At 44.0% G+C, this 23,093-nt stretch overlaps 2 protein-coding genes across 5 annotated transcripts in view; one reads left to right on the top strand and one right to left on the bottom strand.

The window, feature by feature from the left end:
• Positions 1 to 855: 855 nt before the first annotated feature.
• Positions 856 to 13,264, bottom strand: Vps72 (vacuolar protein sorting 72 homolog). The gene is made up of 6 exons (XM_034501277.2): positions 13,063 to 13,264; positions 6,292 to 6,444; positions 5,879 to 5,993; positions 4,222 to 4,398; positions 2,495 to 2,639; positions 856 to 1,424 (listed from the first exon to the last, which is right to left on the bottom strand). Exons 1-6 carry the CDS (start codon positions 13,177 to 13,179, stop codon positions 1,037 to 1,039), a joined length of 1,095 nt encoding a protein of 364 aa, XP_034357168.1. The 5' UTR covers positions 13,180 to 13,264; the 3' UTR covers positions 856 to 1,036.
• A 6,550-nt stretch (positions 13,265 to 19,814) lies between these two features.
• The window catches only part of Pip5k1a (phosphatidylinositol-4-phosphate 5-kinase type 1 alpha), a 45,608-nt gene continuing 42,329 nt past the window's right edge, over positions 19,815 to 23,093 (top strand). For 2 of the 4 annotated variants that reach the window (XM_076932883.1, XM_076932882.1), the window contains exon 1: positions 19,860 to 20,353. In XM_076932883.1, the coding sequence (XP_076788998.1) occupies positions 20,278 to 20,353 (76 nt within the window). In that variant the 5' untranslated portion in view covers positions 19,860 to 20,277. Of the gene's footprint in view, positions 20,354 to 23,093 lie in introns of all 4 variants that reach the window. The other 2 variants (XM_034499592.1, XM_034499591.2) reach the window with 2 other exon arrangements.

Genomic DNA, 23,093 nt, shown 5'->3' with positions numbered 1-23,093 from the left:
CACACACACACACTGTAAGGATTTTGTCTTGGTATAACTTTAGCTGAGAGAGTATTGAGTTAAATATGGATAACCTAGGTAAGTATAACAAAGATACGGTAGACTTGAGTGAAGGCATCTTTATTAAGCCCACTACTTTGTAAATATATGCTATTAAAAAGGACAAGCAGGAACAGTAATTTGCACCTCTAGGCCTAGCACTTGGAAGGATGAGATGGAAGGCTTGCTTGAGCTTAGGAGTCTGAAATTAGCCTGGATGATTTAGCAAGACCTTATGTTTTACACACACATGGGGGGGGGGGGGGGCGCTGGAGAGATGGCTCAGTGGTTTCCAGAGGAACTGGGTTCAATTCCCATCACCAACATGGCAGCTACAATGGTAACTTCATTCCAGGGGATTCAATGCTATCTTCCAGTCTATATGTACAACAAGTATGCTTATGGTGTTCACATACATGCAAGCAAAACACCCATACATGTAAAAGAAAAAGAAAAAAAGACAGCTCCTAACAAGTGCTATAAAACTATAAAAAGGCCTAGGACACAGTGTGGCAGCCAAGACTAATTCTAGCACTTTGGAGGTGAAGGCAGAGAGATCTTACTTGAGGTCCATCTGGGCTGTGTAGAGATCCCTGTCTCAAAAGAGAGAAAAAAAAAAAAAAGAAAAGAAAAAAGAAAAAAGAAAAGAGGGAAAAGCAAACAAGGTTGAAGGGTTATCTTAGCAGTGGACCACTTGTCCAGCATAAACAAGGCCATGTGTTCAATCCTAGCACAAAAACCAAAGCAATCCAAATACACAAACAAACCACACATTCATAAACATATCTTGCTCCAACCTTACACATCAGACAAAAAGGATGTTACCATTTTATTAGATTAAAAAACAAATAGCACAAGCAAACAGAACTAAGGAGGAATGAACCAGGGAGGAGCTAAGGAAAAACAATGGCAAAGGGCACCAAGGACAGAGAGATCAGAAGGGAGGGGGCAGAGTGGAGAGCCAGGTCAGGAAAGGGGCTGTCTAAGGGTCAGGTGTCTATTTGATGACAATCTTTTGACGCAAGGCTCGGGGCCCAGAGCCAGGGAGTGGCTCAGGGGGTGGGGGCCCAGGGCCCAGTGCTGAGGCAGTGGGTGGAAGTCCGTGGGCAGTGATGTACTTCTTATAGGCCTCACGGATGATTTTGAAGGCTCTCGCAGTGGCATAGGGTATGTCTGTAACAGGGTCCCGGTACAAAGCTGGACGGTGGGTCACTGGGCAGACCTCCCGAACAGGGACCTTTGGGGGTCGCCCCTGGGGGAACCACTCTTCAAACGTTGCATCATCACTGAATGTGATGAAGGTGCGTGAGCAGTGAGCAGGTGGGGCGGCAGCTCCAGTCCCAGCTTGTGGAGTCAATGCAGAGGTTGTAGGAGCAGGATCAAGGCTGAGGGCAAAGAGAAAAATCATAAATGCTGAGGAAAAGGCTTGAGACATAAAGGAAGAAGGCTGGGTGTGGTGGCTCATGCCTGTAACCTCAGTATTTAAGAGGCCAAGGGAAGATGATTTCTGAGTTACAAGCTGCTGGAGACAGAGTGAGTACCTGTTTCAACAACTAAAAAAGCTAGCCATGGGGCTAGAAAGATGGCTCAGCAGTTAACAGCTCGGCTGCTTTCCCAGAGGATATAGGTTTGAGTCCTAGTACCCAAACAGTGCTAGTACACAACCATCTGTAACTCCAGTTCCAAGGAATATGTCACCCTCTTCTGGCTTCAATGGGTACCAGGCCAGACATATATGCAGGCAAAACACTGATACACATTAAAATAAAATAAAATAAAATAAAATAAATAAAATAAAAAGTTGGGCATGATGATTCACATTTGTGATCCCAATACTAAGGAGGAAGAGGCAGGCAGATCATGAATTTGGGACTAGCCTGTGCTACATAATGAGTTCTGGGCCAGCCAGAGCTACAGGGTGAGACCAGCTCAAGAAAACAAAACAACAGAAGTGTCAGGAGCCATTCATCTGCTTCTCTGAAGTAGAGTAAAAGTTTGCCTGCCAGCAGAGTCAAGGCAGGTCAGGGTCTGCTGCCAGACTTCCTGGCCAGCTATATAAATGTTAGGAGGAGATACACTCAAGGCTGAAAACTAGGGAGTAAATATTCTATTAACCTTGGAGGAAGAACAGGGAGGCCACCGGATGAGAACAGATATCCTATGTAAATGGCAATAATTGTTTCTACTAGCTTGCTAGTTTTATATCCTGAGAGACTGTGGGGTATAAGAAGGCCGGACTCATTAAACTTGGGACTACTACAGTACTCACTGACAGTTCTCCCGAATCTCTCTTGTCCTGTGTCTTCTGTCTGTCTTTTCTTTAATCACTCTCACGCCCCACTCAGTGACTATTCAGTTTGTGCTAGCAGCACAAGGAAGGAATGAGCTGAGGTCAGAAGGTGTGCAGTGATGTAAGTGAGCTCTAAGAGAAGTCAGGGACACGGGGTTTACTCACCCTTCCACATCCACATTCTCCTCCTTGGGACCAGGCTCCCCAACAAGTGGCACCGTCACTGAATGGTAGGTGATCACTGGCCCAGGGCACTTCCTCTTCTTGTGAACTTGCTTCTTTTTGTCAGCCTCAAGCCTTTCATAGGTCTCTTCAGGATCAAAGGGAGAAATGACAGAATGGTCAGTTTTCCTTTTCCCACACCCTGGTCGATGATCTATTTAAATTACACATATGTATTTACAGAGTGTATGCACACGAGCACATGTGTAGAGAGGTCCTATGACAGCGTGCTGGAGTCAGTTCTCTGCTTCTATCCTGTGGACACCAGGAATTAAAACTAAAATTAAAGGCTGTCACCAAATGCCTTTACCTGCTGAGCTGTCACATCTCTTTGGGCTCTGTTCTGGGATTTTGTTTTTGGTTTTTTTTGTTTGTTTGTTTTTTGTTTTTTTGAGACAGGGTTTCTCTGTGTGACTCTGACTGTCCCGGAACTCAGAGATCGGCCTGCCTCTCCCACTCAGGTGCTGAGATTAAAGGTGTATGTGCAACCACTGCCTTGCTAAGTCTGCACTCTTTTTTTTTTTTTTTTTTTTTAAGATTATTTATTTATTATGTATACAGAGTTCTGCCTGCATGTATGCCTGCAGGCCAGAAGAGGACTCCAGATCTCAGTACAGATGGTTGTAAGTCACCATGTGGTATCTGGGAATTGAACTCAGGACCTCTGGAAGGACCTCTGAGCCATCTTTCCAGCCCAAGTCTGCATTCTAAAAGGACAACAAAAACTAAGTGACTCTTCTTTTCAGGCATTTCTCTGTAACCCCTTAGTTCTATGGCTGGCTACACTGTGTTCCTTGCTTGATCCTGTACACACTGTCAGTTCATGGTTGGTATAGCTGCTGCCTCATGAAGGGCAGCAGTAAATCACATTAGCCATACCTTATCAGGACCATGCAACACTTAGCATGTTACAGGGACTCAATACATATGTGTTAGTGAATAAACAGATCACAGTATCTCTGGTCCTTTACCTCTAAATGAACCACAGATCTGTGCTGTTCCTCCATGTATGTGGGTACTGTGAACACAGTCCTCTCAAGCCTGGCCAGAGCCCTCCTGGAAATATCTCCCTGACTCATACATTTCCCATTAGAGTCAAGGCTCACATAATCCAGGTTGGCTTTGATTGCGGTTCTGCTGTCTCTCCCTCCCATATACTGCGATCACAGATCTCCACCACTATGTCTGGCCTGTATTTGATATATGGCTTTCTGTCAAAAAAAGAAAAACCAACCAACCGAACAATTGTTATTTTACACCAACTGGACCTCAATCAAGCTGACATCCCTCCCCCCCACACACAACCCCACCAAAACTCCAGATAAGGATTTCTCTGTGTAGTTCTGGCTGTCCTGAACCCATAGATCTGCCTGTCTCTGCCTCCTGAGTGCAAGGATTAAAAGTATGAGCCACCATGGCAAGCTACTTCAGACACTCTTAATCGCTGGGTCCCCACTCCTATTACACACTCATTTCTTCTTTGTGTGTGTGTGTGTGTGTTTTTTTCCCTAGACAAGAACTGCTAAGGTAGATCAGGCTGCCTTTGAACTCCCCAGTGCTGGGGATATAAAGTACGAATTTTCTCCATTTCTCCAGTTCTCTGGTCCTCCAGTTTTAGCTTTGCTCACGCACCTCAGTGTCTGCAGCTACTTTCCCCAGACCAGACTGACCGAGTGAACGTAAGTTGAGTTCCTCCGTGATCTTGGCTTCCCTGAGCAGCTCTTCCTGGGTTAGTGGCCGCTCACAGTGTGGACCCTTCCGCCTTCGGGACTGCCCTTGCCTCTCTTGAACCCGGAGGAATGTCTGTCGTGTGTGCTCAGCTGTGGACTGACGCATGGACTTGCGGCCTGCAGAACGTGAGATGGGAAGACAGCTCTGATTCATTCCTACTTTGTTTTCTTCTGACTGTATAGCCCTGGCTGTCCTGGAACTCACTCTGTAGGCCAGTCTGACCTTGAACTCAGAGCTCCTTGGGCCTCTGCCTCTGGAGCGTTGGGATCAGAGGCTGTGCCACCACAGCCTGCACATTTCTAGCTTCTTTTCCTTTTCTTTTTTTGGGGGTTGGAAGGGGTTTTAAGACAGGGTTTCTCTGTGTAGCTCTGGTCATCCTGGAATGTACACTGTAGACCAGGCTGCCCTTCAATTCTGCCTCCTGAGTGCTGGGATTAAAGGCATGTGCCACTACCACCAGGCTAGTTTCTTCATGTTTTTTTTTTTTTTTTTTTTTAACAACAACAGCAACAAAATTAAGCCAGGCAGTGGTGGCGCACACCTTTAATCCCAGCACTTGGGAGGCAGAGGCAGGTGGATTTCTGAGTTCGAGGCCAGCCTAGGCTACAGAGTGAGTTCCAGGGCAGCCAGGGCTACACAGAGAAACCCTGTCTTGAAAAACCAACCCCCCCCCCCCCCGCAAAATTTAAGCTTACCAAAAGACAAATTTAGCAAGAATAATACAAATAACGCCTACAGCCTTTAATTACACCATCTATTGCAAACACCACAACCCATTCAGTTCACTCTGTATATTACTATCAGTTTTAATGACTTGAGTTAAATTATAAAAAAATAAAAGTTAAGTTGTACACAGCATTCTCTTAAAGATTTTAGTATTTTTATTTTTTTGTGGTATTGGGAATTAAGTTCTCTACCAGTGAGCTACCTCCCCAGACCTTCTCATGTTATATTTTATTAATACCTTAAAATATTTTTATTACATTTGGGGGGAGCACATGTGGAAATCAGAGAATTTACAGCAGTTGGTTCTCTCCCTATACCATGTGGGTCTTGGGGACAAAATTCAGGCTTGGCAAACAACATATTTACTCTTTACCTGCTGAGATGTCGGCCCTTGTGTTTTTATTTTTAGACAGTCTCACTAAGTTGTTGGGGCCGGCTTTAACTTGCTGTGTAGCACAGGTTGGTCTTGAACTTGTGACTCTCCTGCTGGCAGCCTTTTGAATAATTGTTTATAGGCCCAAACCATCTGCCCCAGGAATATTTCTAAGAATAAGGATTTTCTGGGGCTGAAGAGCTGGCTCGGTGGTGTTAAAGTGTTTTCTGAGGACTCATGACCACGGAGCTCAGATAGTGGCATGCATGGCACACACGGAAGAAGCCTCTAACTGTTAGCTCTTCTGGCCTCTGTGTGCATCTGCACGTACAAGTGGACATACAGTCTAGCAGACAGGCAGACACACACACACACACACACACACACACACACACACGGGTTCTCTTTACAAATCAATAGTTATCAGCCTCAGTAAACCTAATGCAGAAGAACATTTAATCATCGCATTTAAATTGTGTCAGCAAACGTAAACTCACTGTCAGAGCCATCGTCCTGTAGCTCCAGTGGCAGCAGCGTCTTCTCCTCTCTGGCCTTCTGGGAGCTGCTTGCTGGAGTGCTGACCTTTCGAGGCCTCAGGCTCTTTAGAGGCTCCTGGGGACAAGTTAGAAACAGACACCAGAAGACAAGAGATAAGGGTAAAGGTGAGGATTGTATCAGAGAAAACTAGCACCTAGCACGAGGATGAGGAGAACACAACTAAAATAGTCAGAGCTGGGGCTTTAACCCCAACACTTGGGGGGAGGGGCAGAGGCAGGTTGGACTCCTTTCCTCTGAGGCCAGCCTGATCTACACAGCAAGACATTGTTTCAAACAAACAAACAAACTCCACCCCCACCCCACTCTGTAAGAAAAAAGTGAAAGAGGCCCAAGGAACCAGGGCTCTTTGTACCTTATAGGCTTTGGTGACGACTCTGCGCTTCCTTCTTGGCTCTTCTGCTTCTCCATCACTGGATGGTTCGTCTCCTTCATCAATGTCAAAGTCAGAGTCTACCTCATCCTCTGTATCAGACTGGTCTCCTTGGTACTCATCATCCCCAGATTCCTGAGGACACAGGGAAATGAGAACTGGCTGGCCACGGCACTGTTAACGTTCCTTGAGGAGGAAGTGGGTTAATTCACCCCCTGATAAGGACCATCCAATTCTTTCCTATTTGGCTCTTCACTCCCCACAGACAAAGCCTTTCCAGTTGATGGTTCTTAGCCTAGTACCACTGTCTTCCCGTGTTACTGGAGACTGACCTATGTTGTCTATAACACTCCATGTCAATTACTGGGGATCTAAAGGATCTAAATGTTGTTTGCCCTCATTTACTGACAGATAGGACACTGTGATAAAAAGTTGTAGCTGAACCATGAGTTGTGACAGTTCATGACTATAATTCAGCACTCAGGAGGCCTAGCAAGAAGATTGCAGTGAATTTGAGGGGAGCCCAGGTAACACAGTGAGGTCTAGGACAGCATAAGCTACAATGAGACTCTACTTGGAAAGGAAAAACATCCCAACCAAATAAGTACGTTGTAACACAGGTAAATATGTATCCAATTCCTTGGCTAACTGGAGGTTGTAAGAAATGCTGTTCCCGCAAACCTAAGAGCTGAGGATACAGCTCAGTGGGCACAATGCTTCTCTGGCATGGACGAGGCCCTGGCGTCAATCTCCAACACTGAATTAAGTGGGGGTAGCATTGTACAACTGCAATCCCAATGCTAAGATGGTGGAAACAGGAGGGTCACAAGTTCAAGTCACTGGGGCTCAGGGGTTAAGAGCACTAGCTGTTCTTCCAGAGGACTCAGGTTTGGACACACTCATACAGACATACACCAATGCACATAAAATAAAAATAAACAATACATTAGAAACAAAAATAAAAGCACTTGTGAGGCAGAGGCAGGCAGATTTCTGAGTTCGAGGCCAGCCTGGTCTACAGAGTGAGTTCCAGGACAGCCAAGGCTACACAGAGAAACCCTGTCTCAAAAAACAAAAACAAAACAAAACAAAACAAAAAAAAACAACAACAAAAAAAAACAAAAATAAAAACTTGTTCAAAGTCATCTTTGGCTATGTTGCCAGTTTGAGGCCAGTCTGAAGAACATGAAACCCAATAACAAAAACACAGAAACTGGGGCTACAGAGATGGCACTTGCTGCAATTTTGGAAGCCCTGGGTTCAGTTCTAGGCACCCACATGGCTGCTGACAACCAGCTATAACTCTATTTCCAGGGGATCATACCCTATTCTGATATCTACAAGCAATGCATGCATTTGGTACACATACCATCATAAGTAAAATATCCATATACATAAAGCAAAACTAAATCTTAAAAAAAAAAACACCTCACATAAACAAAAACAAAGACAGATAAATGGGGAAGCACATTCCAGGAAGGATCTTGAGTCTTACGTCAGTCTGGGCTAGTCTTGGCTGGAGCTATAGTTCAACAGTAGAGTAAACCTTGGGTTCAATCTCTACTAGTGTTTAAAAAAACAGTTGCAAGCTGGAAATGGTGGTAGGTATCTTTAATCCCAGCACTTGGGAGGCAGAGGCAGGTAGATCTCTGTAAAGGCAGCCTGGTCTACATAATAAGTTCCAGGACAGCCAGGGCTATGTATGCAGAAAGACCTATCTCAAAAACAACAGAAAAAAAAATCAGAATAGTCTGGCTAACAGGTCTAAGCTTTAGACATTACTTCTTTATAAAAAGCCAAAGGATCAGAAACTCTTTTCTTTAGAATTTTTATTTTACTTATATGTATGTGCATGTATGCGTGTGATTACATGTGTGCAAGTGTGGGCACATGCATGTGTGTAGCTGAATATCTTCCCACTACATTTGTATAAAGCTCGGTTATCCGGCTGTATGAGAGGTAGGCGGAGTGAGAAGGGTGGGGGAGGAGAGGAAGGAGAGGAGATGAAGGGAGGGGAGGAGAGAAGATGGCAGCAGATGTCTGAGTGTCTCTAGCAGTCTGTGGTAGTTATTTAGTTATTGATATCAAGGTTAGGTAATTGGGTTTACAATTCTAATTGTGTGGGCATCCTGTTAATTGATCATTTCCAAATATATAAATATTGGATAATCTTTAAGCATTAAGAGTCTTCATTCTACTGGGTACCGCGGGCATGGCAGGTATTGTCTGGGGTTCAGTTGAGCTTTGTGGAGACAGCATGGGGGATTGGCAGAGCCATCCTCCATGCTGGCATCTCATTCATGCCAGGGCTGGTGTTTCAAGATAGCTGGAGCCGCAGGAAAATGGCAGCGTCTGGGAACAATCTGGTCCGGGCACCGTTTATTAAATATTACCAGCAACACATGTGTGCATATGTGCTAAGTAAGTGTAGATCCCTCTGGAGTACAGAAAAGAGCATCAGATCCCAATACTGGAATTAAAGGCTGTTGTGAGCAGACTGACATGGGGGCTGGGGACTGAACTTAGGTCCTCTGAAAGAGCAGTAATGCTCTTAACCACTGAGTCATCTCTGTAGCTCTTTGTTTTAATAAAAACAGATTTCACCCAAGCTATCTTCCAACTCTATGTAGCCAAGGATGACCTTGATCTCTTGAGCTTCTTGTGTCTACTTTCCAAGGGCTGGGATTACAGGCCTGCTACCATACCCAGCAGGGAAATTACATAGGGCTGCATTAACATAGGTAGTGGGCCAGATCTGAGCTAAGTGCAGTTTGCTAAACCTACTGCATCACTCTGGAGGACAAAAAAGAAATGAGCCTTGATCTCATATACAGATATTGTTCAAAACAGCCAAGAATTACAGGTAGGTGAAAAGGCAGACAGGTTCACACAGTGTATTTATGGAATAAGGAGTTTTACCCAAGCAGCCATATTAGGTCCAGTGAAAAGGCTCAGCAGTGAAACTTGCCACCTGATCCCAGAACCCACCAGGTAGAAGAGAACAACTCCTTCAAGTTGTCCCTTGACTTTCACATATAGGTGTGGCACATGAACCCTTCACCATAAATAAATGGCAAACACTAAAGTTAAAAGAAGCCTGTTAGTTGACTGCTCTAGCGCCAGCATAGCCTCCCTCCAACAGTGGAAGCGTCTCTAGGCCTGTAAGACTCAAAAGGAGCCTACACTTTTTCCAAAAGGAGAAACATTTACTGTTTGTGGATGAGTGTTTTGATTGCATGTATGTATGTGCCTATGTGGGCGTGTATTCAAGGAGGTCAGAAGAGGGAATCAGATCCTTTAGAATTAAGAGTTATAGATGGCCGGGCGGTAGTGTCGCATGCCTTTAATCCCAGCACTTGGGAGGCGGAGGCAGGCGGATTTCTGAGTTTGAGGCCAGCCTGGTCTACAGAGTTCCAGGACAGCCAGGGCTATACAGAGAAACCCTGTCTCGAAAAACAAAAACAAACAAAAAAAGAGAGTCATAGATGGTTGTGAACCATCATGTGAGTGCTAGGAACCAAATCCAAGTCCTTGGCAAAAGCAGCAAGTGTTCTTAACAGCTGAGCCATCTCTCTACTCCAGGCCTTCTATGGAGAAATTTAAGTGTCAAAGCCAATACACTTATGACTTAATATGTAAGCCATGAGGCTCAATCACCTCATCTGACTTGTCTCACTGTTGATCATCACTGTTGAGGTACAGCTGCTGAGAGGATGTGTCCTTTTTCATGTGCACTGGGACATAAAATATTTGAACACTACTATGGATAATGAGATCCACTAAGGATTTGGGGTATGTCCATGGAATATTGCAGAAAGCTATGAAAATTGGGAGTTAGAAAGGCCTGAATGCAACCTGAGGTAACATAGGTTAAAGTTTCAATGGCAGCTACCCTGGAAGGGGTGTCACTGGATGACGGGGAAGTCAACTGGCCTGGGCAGCACCTCCAGCACACGCTCTCTCTTCAATCAGAGACACAACAATGGATTGTGTACACATGCTGCCAAAGCAAGCAAGTAACAAACGACTAAAACTCTAGGCTAGCCAGCACAAATGACCACCATTCTTCTAACAAACATTTGTGAGACTCAGAACACGTTAAATCTCTCAGCTCTCCTCTGGTATTAAGATACATCACCAGGGGGAGATCAAGTTCCCACTGTTACTGCTCAGTCTTAGTGTTTTTACTGCACTATGGATTTCCTGTCATAGCACCGGGCTCTTTTCCAGTCCTTTAATACACAACAAGAGAATGTTCCCTATTTATCAAACCCCTGATTACATTAGTTGTACCTCATATAATAAGAAATTCTCCCTAGACTTTAATGATAAATAAATTTGTCTTTCTTGAATATACGGTATACTTCAGTCTTATAAAAGAACAAATTTAGTTTGGCTACCAGGAAACTCACAGCTATCAAATGCTAGTTCCACTTAAACATGGATTCTTGGCAAAATTACTTCTGATTTAAAAAATATATATAATTTTACTTATTCTTTGAAAATGTCATACATTAATACAGTCTGTTCTGCTCATTTTCTATTTTTACTGTTCCTAATTTTTGTTTCCATTGTCAGCCTTCTTAAATATCATTTCTAAAAGCAATGAGGTACACGAATTAAATAACAACTCATAAAATGACAGGAATAGGAAATGAATTGTGGAGGAAGGATGAGCGAGATCTATTTTAGACTAGTTTATTAAAGCGGTGTACATAGTGGCCCCTAGTTAGTCATAAAGTCCAGTCTACTCTTTTTTCAAGAACTTCCCTTCAACCCTTCTTAACACTGTCCCATATCCACCTCCATTCCGTGGTGCTGGGAGCTGGACCCTCCAGCTACGCTAAGCACATTATAACCCTGAACACCAGTGTCCTCCCCAGCCCAGCCCTTGGCCATATTTCTTTCCTGCCCTTGCCCTGTTTAGGCTTTTCTCATTACGGTTTGTTTGTCTGTAAGTCTGAGTCAGGATGGAACTGGAAGCATACATAGCCCATATGGCCTGGAACCAGAGGTCATCCTCCTGTGCCACCTCCCCGAGATTACCAGTACTAAAGAAATCTTTTTAACCAAAAATTTAATGATGGAACTTTGATGCCTCATTTCAGACCTTTAAATGAGAAGTCAAACTGCTTAATACTGCTTCACTATGGCCTGCAAAATCTGACTGGGAGGCGAGAGGGGGGTCCAAGTAACAAGTACCTACAGTTCCAGGACTCAGGAGTCTGAAGCAGAAGGGCTACCTAAGCTTTGAGACTACGTGTAGCAACCTTCTTTAAAAACTATATAGGGAGGGGGGCTGGTGAGACCACTCAGTGGTTAAGAACACCGTCCACTCTTCCAGAGGACCTAGGTTCAAATTCCCAGCACCCACATGGCAGCTCACCACTGTCTGTAACTCCAGTCCCAGGGACTTTGGCACCCCTACACAGACATATATGCAGCCAACATCAACACACATAAAAATAAATAAATCTAAAATCTAAAAAATAAATTAAAATAAAAGCAAGCAAGCAAACAAAATCTATATAAGGCCAGGGGCAGAGGCACTTGAGAGGCAAAGAAGATGGGCATGGTGGCAGAAGCAAGTTGATCTTACCTCTGTGAGGCCAGATTGATCTACATATCGAGTCCAAGACAGTCAGGGCTATGTAGAGAAACCCTACCTCAAAGAACAAAACCAAATCCAGCTCAGGCCTACATCCTCCAGCCATATCTATAAAACCAGACTCGTAGGTTTTACACCAGGACCTCAGTGTCTTTCCAACTGAGCCTTTCTCCGCCCTGACTCTTCATCCAACCAAAGCCTGCTCCTCAAAACTATCCTGTTTAAATGTTATTTCCCCAGGACTGCTTGTCCTTAACAACTCTGGGATCTTCAGAGTGGCTCAGTGGGTAAAGGAGCTTGATGTATGACCTTGATGACCTGAGTTTGCTTCCTTGTGCTCCTATGAGAGACTGAACTCCTGTAAGTTGCCCTCTGATCTTCATATGCAGGTACATAAACATAATACAATTTAAAAAACAAAACACAAACCTCAAACCTGTTATCTTGGATTTAAGTCTTTACCACACAGTATCTAAGTTGACTGTGATCCCAGACAGTTGCCGAACACGATAGGGCTTGCTTTTATTTATTGCCAGGGGCCAGTGATCCAGGATCTAGGATTCATTTTCTAGGCAAGTGATCTACCACTACTACAAATTATAGTCCCAGCCTCAGGGAAGTTTTTAATGTTTCCAAGGACTCCACCACAACCCGTTAATCACATCTAGTATGCTGATCTGGGTGTGCAACATATATTCAATCAACGAACAGCTTCTATTAATAAAAATTTAGCCAAGTGTCAGCCAAGTACGTCAAAAAATCGAACTCTGTTACAGACCTTAAAACCAACCAGAAAACGAGAAGTAAACCAAATCTAACTGCAAACTGAAATTTTGTTTCTATGATGGAAATAAATGGGGATTATCTTAGGAAAATCAATAAAGGGTCATCTAAGACTACAGTACGCTGTGATTTGAAAGCTGAAAAAGAGAGTATGCTAAATTAAGTTTGTTTCTGAACCAGTTCCTTTTTGTAAATAACACACACACACACACACACACACACACACACACACACACACACACACTGCCCCCCTCGACTCCGCCATCCAGCCAGGTTCTCAATCCCCGCCTCCTTCCTCTTTGTCCAGGGTTTTCCGCTTCTCCTCGCCTCCCTTTTTCCCTCTTCCTGGGCCCGGCTCTTGCCTCGGTGAAACCCCCGTAAGTTGTCTGGTAGAATTCATCTTCCTCCTCTGCTTCCAGGAGCCCAGAAAGCCGGTTCCCAGCGGTTTTCCTTGGGGCCCGGCCCCCAGCCAAACTCATACCGCCTACAGAGACTGCGCTGCCGCTAGCAGACCCTTGCCCAGCTCGGGGTTCTCGCAGATCGGCATTCGACACTATTACCTGCGGGCGACCGCCAATGACGGAAGTCCAGCGTCTCCAAGCAAAAGCAGCCGAACGTCGACCGGTCCTAGTTCCCTCTCTCCGCCCCCCCCTCCCCCCAAGTCTGCTCTACTGTGGCCCGTGGCTGTGGCCACTCTTAGGCAGCGCCTAGGGAACTGTACCAAGTTTCCAAGTTTCCTCCTCCTTACCTACATTTGTTTTTTTTCTATAGACAGGTTCTCTCTTTACAGTCCTGGCTTCCTGGAGCTATCTATGTAAAAGCAAGCTGCCCTAGAACTCATAGAGATCTTCCTGCCTCTGCCTCCCAGTGCTGGAATTAAAGGTGTGTACCAAGTAGGCCCGCCTCATAGCAAACTTCTTTCTTCTCTCCACTCCCACTTGTTTTTAAATTCTGCTAGAAACCTTTCTAAAAATCCCGGTTTGGGGGCTGGAGAGATGGCTCAGCGTTTAAGAGCGCTGACTGCTCTTCCAGGGGTCCTGAGTTCAATTCCCATCCAATGGTGGCTCCCAGTCATCTGCAATGGTATCTGAAGCCCTTTTCTGGTGTCTGAAGAAAGTGACAGTATACTCACATACATACATAAATAAGTCTTTAAAACAGAACAACAACAACAAAAACAAAATCCTGGCTTTTTCAAGCTCCCTCCTCTAAAACTCCAGTGGCAGTCAGATCTCTACTCTTAGCAGCTACGGGACAGGAGAATCACAAGTTCAAGACCTGTCTAGGTAATGTAACAGAATTCTGTTTCAAATTTTAAAAAGTAAAAAGGAGTCTGGGGGTATAGCACAGTGGAGGTTTGCTTGTTAAGCCTCATGTGCCCTGATAAGTTATTTCTCTGCAGGTGAAATGGACCTATTCAAGCCAAGTTAGATTATATTAAAGGCAGAGTTTTGGGGAAGCTGCTTTTAGGGGAGTTCACTGGCCCCAAAGATTGAGGCCAGGGGAGTCGCTATTGGAAGTGAAGAAGGACAGGGAGATAGAAAGTAAGGGTGCAGGCAAAAAGAAGGAGAAGAGGGTGAGAGACAAGCCAAAATGTCTATATTATGTATGGAAGAGTTTCTGGGGGAAGGGCAGCCCAGCCCCTTAGCTGGAAAATTCAAGGTTAGGGGCATAGTAGGCCAGGTAGGGACTGAGGGATGCTGGGAGAACCTGGAGACCAGGTCTGCTTTGATATGTAAAATTTCCACCTCAGTCCCTTGTCCCTGTCCAAAACCAAACATGCCCCTGGATTCTATCCCTAGTATGCCCCCAAACAAAACAAACAAACAAACAAACAAAAACCAACATTATTGTGATTAAGAACAGAACCTTACAATGGCAGGTGGTGGGGAATGCCTTTAATCCTAGCATTCAGGAGGCAGAAGCAGGTGGAGCTCTGAGTTTAAGGACAGCCTAGTCTACAAAGTGGGTTCCAGAATAACTAGGGTTATATAGACAAACCCAATCCTGAGAAACAAAACCCTAGAACTTTAAAAACAGAGATTGTAGCAGATACCCATAACCCCAAGCACTTGGATGTCTGAGTCAAGAGTATCACAATTCATGGCCAACCCGGGTTACCATAGGAAGTTCCAGGGCAGCCTCAGCCATGTAGAAAGCTCTTGTCTCAAAACAAACAAACAAAACAAACAAACAAACAAACAAACAAAAAACCACTAGTAACTAAGTACTTGGCCTAGCATCACACACCTCAGAATGCAGAGGCCAGGAATCTCTATGAGTTAGAGACCAGCTTGCTCTTGGCCTACACAGCAAGTTCCAGGCCAACCAGGGCTACAGTGAGACCTTGTCTTAAAACAACAATAACAAACACAAGTAACAGCAACAACATCAAAAGCCCAGTGTGATATTTGAGGTTTATAATCCCAGTATTTGGGAGAGAGACTGAACTGAAAGATCTGGACAAAGCAAAACAAAAAACCAAATCCCTAGACTTAGCTTGCAAGTCTTTCATCAGTGTGACCTTGTACAAGTAGCTTTATATTTCTGAATCTCATATTTTTTTGACTGTAAAAGGAGATGCTTTCCACATGTTTAAGATGGTTGAGATGAAGGGATATAATCTTTGTAAACTGCTTAGCACAGCATTTAGTAAGTTCAGAGTAAACACTAGTAGGAAATGACCATTACCGTGATCTTCTAGGTCAGTGGTTCTCAAGCTGTGGGTTGTGACCCCATTAAAGCGTCCAATGACCCTTTCACAGGGGTCTCCTAAAACCATTGGGAAATAGATATTTACGTTACCATTCATAACAGTAGCAAAAATGCAGTTATGAAGTAGCAATGAAAATAATTTTGTGATTGGGGATCACCACAACATGAGGAACTGTTGTCGCAACATGAAGGGTCGCAGGTCAGGGTCCTTTCCTGTTGTCTTTCTGTCTCTGTAGAGCACCCTTGCAGACCATTCTATCTGAGTGTCACTCTTCAACTGCTCCAGTCTCTGCCCAGTTCAAGGTTTTCCCTTTACCTTAGCATTGTGTTTCTCTCTGTCTGACAAATGTTTAATTTTATAGGACAGTGAAGTCTTCCCAAACACCCACTCCTCTTTCCAGACTCAGCTTCCATAACCATGGAAATGATGTCTCCTAGAGTCTCTGAAATAGTTCCAACTAGTCTGTGTTGTAAAGACTGTCAGCTTTCCTTCTCATTGTTTCTTCTGAAAATACAGGTTTGAAACACAGCACTCAGACATATTCTATACTAATACATATTAAGTTTATTCCAATGATTTACGGGGCCTGTTCTCATTTGTTTGTGATTTCCTTTTTTTGTTTTATTTGTTTGTTTGTTTGTTTGAGACAAAGTCTCACTTTGTAGGTCTGGCTGTCCGATATCTCCTAAGACTGGCCACTGTGTAGACCAGTCTTGCTTCTAACTCAGAGATCACCTGCCTCTGTTGGGGTTAAAGGCCACCACCTCCTGGCTGGTTTTTTTTTTTTTTTTTGGTTTTCGAGACAGGGTTTCTCTGTGTCCTGGTTGTCCTAGAACTCACTCTGTAGACCAGGCTGGCCTCGAACTCAGAAATCTGCCTGCCTCTGCCTCCCAAGTGCTGGGATTAAAGGCGTGTGCCACCACCGCCCGGCCTTCTTTTTTTGTTTTTGTTTTTGTTTTCTTAAAACAGGGCCTCATGTAATCCCAGCTGTCCTCTAAATCTCCGTGCAGCTGAGGCCTTAAACTCCTGGTCATTCTGCTTCTGTCTCCTAACTGCTGGACTGATAGGTGTATGATACCATTCTTGATTCTTTTTTAAGAATATATTTAAATTTTTTATTACAGAGGCTGGAGAGATAGCAGCGGTGGTTAAAAGCACTGATTGCTCTTCTGGAGGTCCTGAGTTCAATTCCCAGCAACCACATGGTGGCTCACAACCATCTGTAATGGCATCTGATGCCCTCTTCTGGTGTGTCTGAAGACAGCTACAGTGTACTCACATCATAAAATAAATAAATCTTAAAAAAAAAAATCAACCTACGTGTTTGTGTTCATATGTATGAGCATGTACCACTGCACTGGTGTGGAGGTCAGAAGACAAATGTGCAGGAGCTGGCTCTCCACTTTTACTATGTGGAATCTGAGGGTCAAAGTCAGGTCATCAGGCTCAATGGCAAGCACCTCCATCTATTGAGTCTTTTATTTTGAAATAGGGTCTCTATGTACTCCAAACTTGCCAGTCTCATGAACTGGTCTGCTTTGGTCTTCTCAGTGTTTCATGCTACTAAGTTGAGGAAGATTTTTTTTCTTTTGGGGTGTGTGTGTGTGTGTGTGTGTTTCCCCTTATTGCTGGGAATTGAACCCAAGGTCTCAGGAACTCTAGGAAAGCATTCTACTACTAAGGTTCATCCCAAGTGAGGCCAAGGATTGTATCTGTCTATACTAAGAATGTGAGTGCCTGGAATAAGCTGGGGTTAGGTATTTAATAAAAGACTAACTGAATGAATAAGGTACTCATTCTTTTACTTTTTTTGTTTTTGTCTTTGTTTCTAATGCCAAGGATTAAATTCAGGGTCTTGTATAAGACAGACAAGTTCTCTAATACTGAGTTATATCCTATCCCCTAAAAGTGCTTTGATAAAGTACACTTACATGCACTGAAGACTGAATGGGTGGCTTTGAGGTCACCAGATTGCCTCCCTTCTGAAAGTATGTATTGGTGAACTCCCTTTGCCATTTCCTTAGGAGCACCAAGCCAAAGCATTCTGCTCTGTCCTGCACCCACACCTGGCCCAGTCACCCCGGTTCTGCTATGCTAGGAATGTTACTAGGGAAGAGTAGCCCATGACTCAGAACACACCTCGGGACTGAGTAAGAGCTGGGGCAGAGAGACTTGGAGGGAGAAGGAGACCTGCTGCAAGCTCTCCTTTTGGTTACATTTATCCCTGAGATAAAGGCATGCTATTTTGCCTATTGACAAGGCTCTTCTGGAAATCAATAATTTTTTTTTGGAAGAAAAAGGGGAGGGAACTCAAGGGAACAAGTTAAAAAATCTTAATTATCTGAGAAGCTGGAACCTCGGGCATGTGCCACCACACCCAAATGTTTAAAAATATAAAATTATTATTATTATTATTATTATTTTAAGACAATGTCTCACCACATAACTTTGGTTGTTGTCCTGGAACTGATTAGGTAGACCACACTGGCCTTGAACTCACAAAAATAGCCTGCCTTTACCTCCTAAATTCTGGGATTAAAGGCATGGGCTACCTACCATTCTTGGCTCCATGACATCTTAATTCCAACATTTAGTTCCACTTTTTGAATTTCACCTTCATCCATTCATATATTTAGGAGACATATTTGGGGAACTTAATCTGTCCCAGGCATAGTTTACATTCTTGACCTGTAATAATGAAAAGCCACCATCTTTGTTCTAAAAAGTATAGTCTTATGAAGGAGACACACACATAAATGGATAACACAAGGTGTAACAGTGACCATTTTCTAGTATTTGATGTAGATACAAAGACTCCTAGGAAGCTGTAAAATAGATTTTTTTTCTTTTAGAGCTGAACCACAAATTATAGGGAGAAAAATCTGTTTTTAATTGCCTTAGTCATTCAGGTCTTTTTTGCCTACTTACAATTTCAGAGTCAGAAATAGCTTTAATGTCTACCTCAATTGATTTTTAGAGCACCTTAGGAAATAGAATCAATTGAGTTTACACTTAACTAAAGTGTTTGTGCACTCGTGCATAAGGAGGGCAGAGGAAAACTTGAACGGATCGATTCTCTTATCCCATCTTAGGGACCCAGGCATAGATAGTTTAGTGCCTTTATCTGATGAGTCGTCTTAACAGTGCCCAGGCGATTGAACGCCTTTTCTGGAAATATAGACAATTTATTCAACAGTATTTACTAAGTACCTGTGTGAGACAACTTCACCTGTGAGTGAATAGCACTGTCTGACTCCACTGATAGTCAGCAAGGTGAAGGTTTCAGGTACAGCACAACATACAATACTTTAGTGTTACCTGGTCAAAATGCTGTTGAATCAGGGATGCTAATTCTATGAAATGAAGTTTGTCACTCTTCAGTACCCAAGGGAGCACAAAGAATCCAGCAGATGGCAGTAAGGAAACAAATATTTTAGGTCTTGTTAGAGGAGGAAGAAATCTGAGTAGGAGATATTTGATGGATGTTCTGGTCCTGGGTTCCCTTTGGAGGGACATCTGGATAGGTGTCCAGGTCACCTTAGGACTAATAAGCTGAAGATTGTTTTTATTTATTCATTTCAGAAATAATTATTGAGTGATTACCTTGTACAAAAATGTGACAGGAGGCGGACATATAACTGTAGCAACCAGTCTTTGCTTTTCAGAAGCTCTTGTTCAGAAAGGGCTTCCCTAGGGTTCCCATAATGCTCACAGCTGCCAAAGTTCTTTGTAAAAACTGGGCAGAGTTCATATGACGACTAGGCTAGAATGGAATCCCTCTGTATTTCCATGCCCTTTGGAGTATAGATAATTAGCAAGTGAACGCTAAGGAGGACCTTGGACAGGGGAAGGTTATTTGATACAGTCTGATTGAATTCTGTAGTCTTTTTGACAGGTCTTTTAAACTTTGTTTTTATGTATTTTTCTTACTTTTCTTTTTATATTGTTGACAAATCCTCATTGCCTTATTTATCAAATATTTACATTTGATGAACTCTGTCACTGTGTCCAGCATTGTTTGAAGCAAACAAAACATCTATTTTTATGTCTTTAGAAGGAAGGTTCCATAAGCCTGCACCTCAAACAGTAAAGGCTGGAAGAATTCTTGATGGTTGTGATGTTTTGTAGTGCACAAGTGCTTAGCATTTCAGACTTGACACAAGAGCTGCGATCCGAGCTCTTTCCAGGACTGTCATTTGAGGCGCTCAGTCCTTCCCGGTCCAGCTGAGTCTCTACTAGAATTCGTAGCAACACGATCAAAGATACGAATCTATATTGATCTACCGAGCCACCGTAGGCACACGGTCTTCCGCCCGTGGATTCCTTGGGTGTGACGCACATCTGTCACGTGATCCGGAGTCGCCTCCGGATTGGCTTTTCTTTTCTGTCTGGCTAGATAGACGGAGCACCGAGAAGGTGGGGCGCATGCGCAATGCTGGGGTTTCCTTGGCCGCCCACCCTGACCGGAGCGGTGGAGTTGGGGATAAACAGGCAGTGGCTGGGGAGGAGAGGGAGGGGGGCATTCGCTTTCTGGGGGCCCTCAGGTGCCTGGGTTTTCCTTTAGGTTTGTTCTATCCGAGACGCTGGACCCCTGGGGCCCGGCTTGAGTGTTCCTGTCTATTGAGAGAAGGTAGCTTTCGCGGAGAGCAGTTCAAGTTGTTAGGAAGGTTGCGAGACTGGAGTTCTCCCCTATGCCGGCCAAGTGGTGCGGTCCTGAGCTTGTCCTGGAGCCTGAACAACGCCTGTGAGAAACCCGCCGAACGCGGGTTCTGTTAAGAGACGTGGGGAAGATTCGATTCCGAGAAAAGGAAAAGCCGGATTGAAAGGGAGTGAAGCCGCTGAGGGGGAGGGGGCTGCCAAGATGGCGTCCGCCTCCTCAGGGCCAGCGGCGGCCGGGTTTTCGCCTCTTGATTCCGGGGTCCCTGCCGGTACCGCAGGTGAGTCGTGTGGGGCGCGGACAGCCGGCTGGGGAGGGCCGTGAGATGGGAACAAGAGCGAGTCCTGGGAAGGGACCTGTCGCTGAGGATGTCCCAGGGGTTGCCCCTAGGGAGGACAGGACCGGACTTTGAAATAGTAGACAGTTCTATTACTAGAGGAGTCTGGAGGAAAGGATGGATGCCACTGAGAAAAAGGAAGCCGACGAATACTCCCATAATGTCTTAGAGGCTACTGCTTTGAGAACTTTGAGGAGGAAGAATGGAGATTGAAGATTGGGGGTTAAGAGAAACGACAAAGACCGGAGTAGAGAAACTAGAGTCAGTGGAGGCTGAGCATACAGCTCAGTAGTGGAGATCTTGTCTAGCATGCATCAGGATTCGGGCTCAATAAGACAAAATAACGTAAACGGAGTATTGGTAGATAGAGGGGAATTTCTTGGTGTAAGGTAGAGGCCAAGGTGATTGTGAAATTAATAGATCAAAATGTTGAGGGGATTATGGAACTTAAAAGTATTGAAGAGTCATGGGAATTGTGAATTTTATTGGGAGTAAGTGCCTGGAGTGGCTTTCCCCTCAGACTCCCCCCAATGCGTCATTCCTCCTCTCATCTCTTGTCAGCAGCAGCGTACATTCGTACTTTCTCGAATTAACTCTTTGGTGATTCCTATCTTTAGACTGTACAACTATGAAACGGATTGGGGAGTTTTGTTGTTTTGTATTTTGAGACAGGCACTTCTTATGTCTTCCTGACTGGCCTAGTGCTGGGATTATAGGAGTGAACCACAGCCAGCACGGAGGGAAACATTGGCAACATCTAAAGGATGAGGGGGAGGTCAAGGTCAAAAGACAGACCCTAAAAGGAGGAGGATAAATGAAATGGAGCCTTGAATTGTAGAAGAGCCTGGGTTAGGCCTGTGGTTAGGCTTCGTAAAGATGGGGAGGGGTGTGTGCGACTCTTAAGAGCTATGGGGGAATGTTGCATAATAGTTTAGGGACTGGAGGAATGCCTAGGATGATGTATGAAGAAATCGTAAGGAATTGGGCAATATAGAGAGGTCAAAGTGGTTAGAGATGAATAGAGATTGAGGGCTGGAAAGGCCCCCAAAGAAAAGCCACAGATTGTCTGTGGGAGGGAAAATGTGTATGGGGGTGAATCAGAGGCTGTTGAGAAGATTGTCTGGTGTTCCTCAGTGACTGTTGCCTGAGAAGCTGCTGGGTATGAGATGCTTTTCTTCAGTTGATTTCCTTTTCTGTGATTTTTATCCTTGCCATTTTGAGTTGGCTTGAGTTTCCCCTTAAACATAGCCATAGATACCTTCTTCATAAGCTGCAATTTTAATTTATGTGCCTCTATTTTTAGTTTCTTAGGGAGGTGACTTCTGCCTTTCCTTTAAAAGCATTAGAGAGCTATAACAACCCTTGTTTCTTTCTAAATGGGAAAAAGGATAAAGTTTATAAAATGACAGCTTTTTTTTTAAATTTTACCTATTTAATTATTTTTATTGTACGAGGGTATAATGAATATGAGAATGTGTGTCAGAGGCTACGTAGCCCTGGCTATTCTGAAACTTACTCTGTAGATCAGGCTGGCCTCGAACTCAGAGAGATCTACCTGCTTCTACCTCCTGAGTGCTGGTATCAAAAGCATGCTTCAAATTTTTCATACAGTAGATGACCTTGAACTCTTAGCTTTCTGTATTTTTTTTTCTTTCTTTTTTCTTTTTTTTTTTTTTTTTTTTTTTGTTTTTCGAGACAGGGTTTCTCTGTGTAGTCCTGGCTGTCCTGGAACTCACTCTGTAGACCAGGCTGGCCTCGAACTCAGAAATCCGCCTGCCTCTGCCTCCCAAGTGCTGGGATCAAAGGCGTGCGCCACCACCGCCCGGCAGCTTTCTGTATCTTCTTGTAAGTGCTAGAATTATAGGCCTGTTCACCATGCCTTCCTTAGATTACTTTTAACATATTGTTTTGTTTTGTTTTTGTTTTGAGACAGGGTCTCTTAATGTAGTTCTGGCTGTCCTGGAACTTACTGTATAGAGCAGGCTGGCCTCAAAACTCATGAGATCCTCCTGCCTCTGCCTCTCAAGTGCTGGGATTACAGTTGTGCCTCACCATACTGGGGAGACCATAAGTTCAAAAGTAGATAGGGTTTCTCTTGTAGCCTTGGCTGTTCTGGAGCTCACTCTGTAGACCAAGCTAGTCTTGAACTCAGAGATCCCCTGCCTCTGCTTCACTAGTGCTAGGATTAAAGATATATGCCATTATGGTCCATCCAAACCATAAGCTCTTCAGTGATATTTTCCATTAGAGTAGTTACCTTGTTTGAATCTGGAGAAAGCAGTTATAAATGAATTATCATCTTACAGAGGTTTGTGCTTGGTCATGTGCTTGTTCTTATGCTTTGATAGTTAATAAAAGGTGATGTAGTTTGACACCTGGGTTCTGCTGTTTGCTGTATAAAGAAAATGTAGTCTTTCCTTTGTTATTTTTCATCTTCATTATTTGGACAGTGCCACCACCTAATAAAATCAGGTCCAATGAGGTACTGTTGATAGTGACCATTTGTTTAGGATTCAGAGACCCTGGCTTCAAGTTCTCGACAATCAATCTGTAACTTGGAATTCAAGTCACTGAGTTGAGTTTTTAGTGGAAATGAGAGCCAAGAGTTTCTGTTTTTGAGTGTATGTTTGTTGTTATTTTGAGGCAGGGTCTGACAATGCTGTCTTGGTTGGCCTAGAAGTAT

The sequence above is a fragment of the Arvicanthis niloticus genome, chromosome 4 (assembly GCF_011762505.2).
Source record: "Arvicanthis niloticus isolate mArvNil1 chromosome 4, mArvNil1.pat.X, whole genome shotgun sequence".
Taxonomy (NCBI): Eukaryota; Metazoa; Chordata; class Mammalia; order Rodentia; family Muridae; genus Arvicanthis; species Arvicanthis niloticus.
Note: the sequence above shows the minus strand (reverse complement) of the source record. Positions and strands in the feature narration are given on the sequence as shown.